At 33.6% G+C, this 8,895-nt stretch overlaps 1 protein-coding gene across 1 annotated transcript in view; it reads right to left on the reverse strand.

Annotated features, from left to right (window-relative positions):
- Window positions 1-316: 316 nt before the first annotated feature.
- The window catches only part of mr (anaphase promoting complex subunit morula), an 11,029-nt gene continuing 2,450 nt past the window's right edge, over window positions 317-8,895 (reverse strand). The window contains exons 2-15 of the mRNA XM_027381820.2: window positions 8,654-8,763; window positions 7,784-7,951; window positions 7,018-7,208; window positions 6,584-6,695; window positions 6,085-6,223; window positions 5,597-5,780; window positions 5,258-5,358; window positions 4,843-4,967; window positions 4,518-4,705; window positions 2,628-2,799; window positions 2,101-2,386; window positions 1,683-1,859; window positions 1,063-1,245; window positions 317-698 (exon numbers count right to left, since the gene is read on the reverse strand). Of these exons, the coding sequence (XP_027237621.1) occupies window positions 501-698; window positions 1,063-1,245; window positions 1,683-1,859; window positions 2,101-2,386; window positions 2,628-2,799; window positions 4,518-4,705; window positions 4,843-4,967; window positions 5,258-5,358; window positions 5,597-5,780; window positions 6,085-6,223; window positions 6,584-6,695; window positions 7,018-7,208; window positions 7,784-7,951; window positions 8,654-8,763 (2,334 nt within the window). The 3' untranslated portion in view covers window positions 317-500. The remainder of the gene's footprint in view (window positions 699-1,062; window positions 1,246-1,682; window positions 1,860-2,100; window positions 2,387-2,627; window positions 2,800-4,517; window positions 4,706-4,842; window positions 4,968-5,257; window positions 5,359-5,596; window positions 5,781-6,084; window positions 6,224-6,583; window positions 6,696-7,017; window positions 7,209-7,783; window positions 7,952-8,653; window positions 8,764-8,895) is intronic.

Here is an 8,895-nt window from a genome sequence, read left to right on the forward strand (position 1 = left end):
AAGAAAAGAAAAGGAAAAGGAAAAAGAAATATAAAATGAAAGCTGAAGATGATGATGGGAGAGAATAATAACAAAAATAAGAAAATCTTAATTTTCTGAAATTCCTATGAAGGAAAACTAATTACAAAAGGATTCAAGACAGATTTCTTTCCCTCAGATAAAAGCCTGCCAACAGATGAGAGCACATCCCAAGTTTATTTAGCAACTAAACTGCTGCAAGTGTACAAGCCAGTAACTATATGTGGAAAGTTCTCTACAAGTCCACTTGTTTATATTAGGCCTTCAAACAAAATGGGAGAATAAAACATCAAAGGGATTCACTTTCAGTCCTTGTTGTATATTCATATATTCTTTTGTCAGCAGTGTTATTTACGAAAAAATAAAAAATATTTTTGCATCACCAGGAAGATTAACAAATAATCAGATATAAAAACCTTACACATTACATAAACAATGAATAAGTTACATTACGTAAACAATAAAGAAGTTTAAAAATTTCCTCAGTTCTTTGGCAATTTGTATAATCCATTCGTGAGGAGAAGCTGATGTTGACGTACTTTGCGGTCCAAGAAAGCCCTTAGTTCTTGTGGGCTGCATTCCACTGACCCCTGTACAAACATTTTGAGCATAGCATGGATACGTTCAAGGGGTAGGCAGTCCAGGTTTGTCAACATACCCACGATGTATGACCAGAGAACCTGTGGAAAAAAGGAATGGTAGTTTGTATTTTAATATGTATCTTTTTATCTTAACCAAAGTGAAGATGCAATTTATAGGTTGGTGATAACTGGTGACAAGTTACAGAAATCTAGCTATCCTACCTATTACCTCTATCTCTCTTAGGATGAGACAAGACTTTCCTTCACGTATCTAATGTATGCTTAAATTTTACTAAAATATGACCCTATTAACCTTTGAATGAACTGTGCAGCAGTAGAATACATTGATTCGTCTCAAAAGAAAAACTTTTTTCTCTGAGTAGCATTTACAAATGCGAATAAAAGAAGAAAGGAAGTGAGAAAAACTAATATATCCAAGTAATTATCACAAATCATGCCATACCTGCAGTTCTTCTTCTCTCTGGTCTTGAGCTGAGGCCATTACACTCTCTGCCTCATCTTCTTCTATGGCTGGTGGGGCTATGTCTGCCAGAGGGAGACCAGCTGCGGCAGTCTGACCCTCCTCACCTGTCTCTTCTCCTTCCACTAACACAAACACATCTGATTCAACCTCTTGTAGTACTCCCTGTAAGAGTTTAATAAGTTTGTCAAGAACTTCCCCTGTTTTAACACACTGTTAATCAAAAGTCTCATTACTGTAATAGCCATACATATCAACAAATATCCATATATCAAAACATTCTGTCCCAACTGTAGTGCTCTCCCTCTCTCCCCTCCCCTTATGTTTCTGTTTCTGTCTGTCTCTCTCTCAATTCTACAAAAAAAAGAAGTAAAAAAGAAAGAAAAGAAAAGAAAAGAGAAAAAAAGATGTAAAAGCATAGTTAAAAACTAAAAGAAAACTACAAAAGAATTAAACAACTGCATTAATTTCCTGTGGTTTAAGTTTGCTTGAAAACAATGACAAATTTCTGTAACATAGCAATGAAAATATGATTTTTACAACTGACTGTTTTATTACAAAGCCCAAATTATTCTGACCAAACACCCAAATGGTAAACCAACCTGTGTTTGCCAGTAAGTTATTTTCCGCCTCAATACTGTTTTGGGGACTTGTGTCATGGTACTTAGGTCATCTATACTCCACCGATTCCTCTCTTGGAAATGGTAAATAATTGTGGCCTGTGTTGGTGTAACTGTTAAATTCAAGGTACGATTTTTAAGTTCAATTTCAAGCTGAACCTGAAAGAGATCAAATAGATTTATAAATCATTAGGGCAACAGTTAAGTAAAGTTCTGTCACTAGGTAGCATTTCCATATTTTCCTGTCTTATGTAAAAACAATATTGAACATAAATAAAAACATTAAAATACATCTCCTACATATTAAATATACAAAACAAAAGTGTACCATTTTAAAAATAATTTTGTGTTCATGATGATGCATACTATTTATTACTCATTCTACAACAATGTAACATGCCTGTCCTAAATGAGGTTTCCAATTCAAAGTTCTGTTGCCCTTCAGATCCTGGAAAGCTTCTGTATAATTTTCCAGCTCTTTTGTGACTTCCTCTGGCACCTGTAGACGTTCTTCTTTGAATGAGGGCCAGAACTGTGCAGACAAAATCATGGCTGATACTGGGAATTTCTGCTTTTCTCTGTGTGGGTTTTCATCTGAGTTTATGGAAGTGTTGATTCTTTTGGAATCTGCAACATCTTTCACCATCACCTCACACTTGTGAAGAAGGGCAAGAGTTTCACCAAACCTGTTAGCATAAAATATAATTACTACATACTTTTACATCAACTATCAAATTATTTCTTCAACTTTTCTGTCTCGTTATTTTAAAAATGGTCTCAAATCAGGCTGTCATCAATTATGAAGCTATCTTATTCAAATATAAAACTGAAGTAATTTCATTACTATTTCTAACTCCATGTTAAACTCATAACAAGAATTAAATCATATCAAATGACCTACCCTGTACATAAACAATAAGGTCTTACCTCACTTTAAGATGCTCCAAATATCTAATCTCCCTTTCAGTATCATAACTGAATTGAGAAAGAATACGGTCGGCTAAGATTGTGCGATACTCTGTGATGAAGACATCTTTACTTCCATAGATATTGACCAACATGGATATGATGTCTGCAGTACGCTGGGATTTCGATTTCACTGTCATAAACAGAAAATTATAAATACATATCTTACTATACAGTCCATTGTAACATGTATCCATATCATCACAACTTAGTATCAGAAAAATTAATGATAAAAAAAATCTTTAAAGTGCTTACGAAATATCAGTTTGAAAACTTTATAAAAAATAGAATGTCATAATATCCTAGCATTAAAAAAGCATATATTTTGAAAACATAGGAAATGATACTTTGATTGGCATGTAATAACCCACATAATCTGTGACATCACCAGGTTTGCACATCCTGGTCTCACAATGCCTACTGCCGTGGCTACAAACCATAAAAGACAATTTTAACAAGTTCGACAGTCAAAAAAGTGGCACTAGCCATGAAGTTAGTGCCATGAAAACTGCAACAAAATATATGGACTTGAATGTTGTTGGCAATGCTGTAATTAACTTTTTTCAGATCTTGAATCTATGACAATAGTAATTTTGTAAAACCTGAAATTGAATTTGTTAGTTACCCTAAAATGCATCTCAAGAAGCACTAGAACTCAAATTCATCTATAACATTAAATTTATAAAGCAATAGAACATGATTTGGGAATACTGGCCATTCTGTTTTACTTTATTTACCCTGAACAAAATGCAATCACAATATCTTTTCTTTTTACAAAACTGTCACTAATCTGTAATTGTCTCCTGACAGCATATACTCTTTAACATTAATCAAAGGTTTTTAACTGATTCTATTTTCCTTTTTATAGCTATAAAGGATATAATAAAAACAATGACAATAATACCAACAACAATAATAACAGTAATAGAAATCAAAAGTTCTTATGTATATGTAGCCCAGTAAATGTCTTTCTCAGTTCATTTCTTTTGGTAAACCATAATCAAAGCAATGTGGCTGCTTTGTAAACAGGTATGGATTATAAAAACTTATCTACCCCTCCATCCCATAGCAAACAGGTACGATTAATAGAAAATAGAACCAGCCTAAAAAATATTATTTACTTAAATTGCTCCAACTTGCTTTCTTATATATGAAGCTAATATAAATGCATATAGCAGAGATAGTATGTAACAGTAGGAGTGACATTGAGTTAATTCCATTTTTTGAAATTAATCATTATTACTTATTTTTTCCATGCATGTGTACATCGAAATTCCCTGTCATAAAGCTGATGTTCTGAACACCTGTCATTTAGTGCACCAGCTATACAATATTTGCCTCCTCACTTAAAATTTTTTCCAATGTTATCCTTCCTAAGATACAAATTAACTGTCCTTGGTAGTGTTCTGTGGCTCTTGTAATATTAAAGGAAGTGCCTCTACTTCTACTTACATTATAAGCATTTATACGATACTTATCTTGGTATAGTGTATTGTATCATAATTAATGTTTTTTCTTACTTAATTACAACCTGAATGGTAAAAGTGAAGTTATCCTTCCTAAGATACAAATTAACTGTCCTCGGTAGTGTTCTGTGGCTCATGTAATGTTAAGGGAAGTGCCTCTACTTACACTTGCATTATAAACATTTATATGATACTTATCTTGGTACAGTGTATAGTATCATAATTTATGTTTTTTCTTACTTAATTACAACCTGAATAGTAAAAGTGAAGTTTTACTTCATAGGTACTTTACAGTAGCTTATCAAAAAATTCTGATGAGCATTTAATATATGGCAATTTGTACCTGTGAATCAAACTGAACTTTTCATCAAATTACACCACTTACAGTTGTGAGCATGTACAGGGTCTGGTGTCCAAGTTTCCCAATTGTCCATGTTGTCATCATCACTATGAGAATCATCCAAGACTAATGGGGCAGCCACAAGCAGCTCCTCAGACAATTCTGAACAACTCTCATCTGTCAAGCTGGTTACAATGTACCTTACAGTGTCCTCTCGTCCACGAAGGTATTGTCTAGGGAAAATAAGGGACAAGTCTATAATACAATCCAAATTTTGTAATACAATATATATTATATAAATAAACTTAAAATCACTATTAAATACATCAAACACTTTGGAGAAGGGCAGTCCTAGTCACCATCATCTTACCTGACGGGTTCTGAGACAAGTTCTAAGAGGACTCCCTTGGGATCTAAAACACGCAGAGCCTTGATGGCTGATATGTAAGCATGCAGAACATCTGTTGTGTTCACTCCTGGATGTAGAAGACGTGTCTGAAAATAAAAGGGGGTCTTAGAATACTTTTATTGAATAAACAGTCCTTCTGACCACCAGTGTGTATAAAAGTAATTCTATATCTGAATGAAGTACACTAGATCTATTGAAACATCATTTAAAGATGGTTGAAAAAAGCATACACAATATTTTCCTTTAAAACTTTGAGAAAATTCCAGTGTAAGGAAAAATTATCATGGTTCACTGCAATTTACACTATAAATTAGTTACCAAAAATCCAATATAAGCAAATTATGGGGAAGTTTTGTGTAAGAAAGCTGAGCTTCACCTGAATTGCTGAGCGAAGGGATTCCACCAAGCGATCCCTCAGGTGAGTGCGATCTAAACACTCACGGATGTCTTCTAGAGCAGGCTGAGATTCAGGGTACTCTGGAACACAAAGGCAATAGAATGTATTATATTTCTTCATACATAAATGAAATTCCACCAGAACAATACATATATACTTTGTGATTGATTCTTAATCATATTTTATTTCTATTCTTACTAAAATGGAGCTTTACTTCATCCTTCTCCAAATTATTCTTCCATTTGGAACCCTATTCCTATAATCGCGAACTTTTCATAAATCATCAGTAATAAAGAAAGCTCCAGTAAATCCACTTACCAATAACAATATTGAATAGTTGGTCAATTCTGGTAGTGGTGTAGGTATGGTAGAGTGCTGTCATGTACGTCTGGTTGAGGTTATTAGACACCATAGTCTGGATGGCGGCATCTGCTGAGGAGAGCTGGCCGCGACTTCCACAGTATACCAACTCCAGCCAACCAACCACAACATTTTCTACCCACTGCAATAAAATGAATATAAAGTAATCAGTCATACAATAAGAGGCGGGTAAAAAAAAAGATGTAGTAAAAGATTTTGAAGACAAAATCCAAAATTAAATACTTAACTATAACGAGTTTGATACTAGACTGACATTATGAAATGCAAAAAATTGTGATAACAACCAACAAAAAGAGAAGCAACAATTTTGATAATAACTATAACATAAATAATGATGTTACTATGACCACTACAACTAAAACTACAACTACTACCACCAGGTTAACAAGAAAAGAAAAAAAAAAGGAAGAAAATCTGAATTTCACCTTTTCCAGCTGGTTGATACAGGACTGATCATATGAGTCCCTGCATGTAGTAGAGACATGATCAGTGATGACAGAAAGAAGTAAGGAAGAGATGATGTCTCCAGCCAGTCTCTCCAGGAGGTCCAGTCCATATAATTGCCTAATAGAGAGAGAAAAAAAAATTACAACATTTCTACATTTTGATCAGACTAGAATTCCCTTAGGGAGAGATACAAAAGGATCTGATTCATCTAGCAATATAATCATAAACAAAAGCGGAAACAAATTCCTGCAAAAAATCATGAAAGTCTATTTTGTACACAAACAGAGCATATGGATAATTTCGTACTAGGGAACTTATTACTCAACAGGGAAATTAAATCAAAGTTGAAGAAAGTAGGCCTATCTTCTAAAATTACATGATACATCTTAGAAAAAAATTATCCCCATACAATATAAAAATCAGGAAGAAAAAGAAAACAAGAGAAAACCATGAATATTCAGGCAACACTATACTAACTTGTTGACCTGACAAAATGTGTTGGTGATGGCTTGGCAGTGGCATGCATCTGTGGCACCTCCGCAGCCCCCACATGGCACTGGTTCGTCAGTCACCTCCTCAGATTCTTCCACTAAAATGTTTATAAAAGTACCAGGGATATATTTATACAATTTGCTTCTGTTCATAATTATTACTAGATACTAACTTTACATTTGTAAATATTCATATATGAATTTCTAATGAAGCCTTATTAGAAAACAAACAAACAAACTGATAACATCATTTACCAGTTCTTTTACCTGATAGAACAGTTTTTGTATAAATCAATACATAGTAAATTATTATAATAAAAAGCAACCTGATTCATAATATTAAAACAAGCAGACAAAGGAAAAGATAACAACATAACAAAAAATAATATTACGTCTTTAACAAGGGACAAAATGACCAACCCTGGCTTCCAACTTCCGCTTGATAGAAGACCTTAAATGCCGCAGAGTAGAATTTGTGCAGTAGGTGCATGAAGGAGGAAGGCATCTGACTGTGCAATGTCGCTCGCAGGTGCAATTTGAAATGTTCCATCAATCCCCCAGGAATGCAATCCTCAAACTTAGCACCCGACTGCTCACACAGCATTTCACACCTTCAGACACAATTAGCACATAACATTTTGTCCGTGGAAATGATGAATGCCTGACCTAATTTTTCTATCAATCCTTTATTACTGAAGATGTATAAGAGAAAGTAAAGGATTGTTCAAAATGTATGGTTCCAATTAATGCAAATAAAAAATGAAATATCAAAATGCCACTATCTATATTATTAGGCATATAACTTTCTTAAATATTGAATATCGTTTTTATACACTGGTATCAAGCCTGAATATTTTTAGCAACAAGCTCTTATTATAAAATGCTGCTCATAATATCAAACAAATGTTTATCCATTACATAACATTATTAAAATAATGCAAAATATTTTTTGTCTAAAATCACTACTGGAGAAACTTTTTGGAATTTGACAGAATATTTCACCATAAATCTGACTGAAGTCTTAATGTTCAAACCATATCAATATCTGATTAACATTGCTGACCTATTATCCAAAATTAAAGGAAAAGCAATCTATCGTGCCTACTTTACAGCTAGCATTATTTTACTATTGGAGCTGACATGATCATGGAAAATCCTATGTCCAATGAAAATTCACAGCCTTTACCTGTTAATCTGTGGCACAAAAGACCCAGCACTATCATACAGCTCACTAACTGCTGTTGCCACTCGCGACATAACTTCAACACTTCCCTCTCCAGCATCATCCTCTTTACCATTCGTCTGGGCCTCAAATGTCACAAAATGCTGCCAAAATTTTGGAACAACACTTTGCCTGAAAAAATGACACAATTCATTAGGCTCATTAATTCAAATTAATTCAACTGGTTTCTAGTAAAAAATGAAGAAGAAGAAGAAGAAGAAGAAGAAGAAGAAGAAGAAGAAGAAGAAAAAAAAAATCCTTCCTATGTTAATGGTCTTTTATGTTTACAAATATTTCAAGTCATAAAATTAATTGTATACAAATCAAATATTACATAAATGGATAATTCTCCAATATCTATTACCTACTGGCACCTTGTGAGCACGTATGTGTACCCAGTAGCATATACACCCGCATACATATACCCACTTCCTTTTGGTTATACTGTGCTCTAAAGTCATTCATTTTGTATTTCTTATTTGCATAAATTCATAATTAACACTAATTTTCATCTCAAAGTATTTGTATGTATTTGCATAACTTAAAAGAGTGTATGCATGTAAATGCATTTCAACTGGTTCATTGCATATTTTATCAGTACACCTTGATAGTGTAGAATGTGATACTCAGAAATACTCATTAATGCATGCTTCTCTGGCTTGGAGTTTATTTTAAAGCATACCTACCATATATACCAATCAACACACACTATCAGGAATATAATTCAACAGAAGCTACTTCTTACTCTATAGAATACCTACACTGTAGTACTGCCATTATCATATACATTTTCATATGCATATATATATTGTGAAATGAACAAAACTCACTCACCTTAAAGCAAGCCATATGGCATCCAATGCAAGATCCAAGACTAGCTGTCCTGCTCCCAACTGCTGTACTAATCTCACAACAAGTTGCAAGTCTTCTCCACTATCATTTATCTTTGTAAAAAGAAAGGAAGAAAATAATCCAGTAATACAATTTGCAACTTTAAGGACAATTTCAAGTTATACCCGGAACTAGGGTTTCTTCTGCATGCATACATACATCATCCATGTATGTCATTGCAAGAT

This window comes from Penaeus vannamei, chromosome 2 (assembly GCF_042767895.1).
Source record: "Penaeus vannamei isolate JL-2024 chromosome 2, ASM4276789v1, whole genome shotgun sequence".
Classification (NCBI taxonomy): domain Eukaryota; kingdom Metazoa; phylum Arthropoda; class Malacostraca; order Decapoda; family Penaeidae; genus Penaeus; species Penaeus vannamei.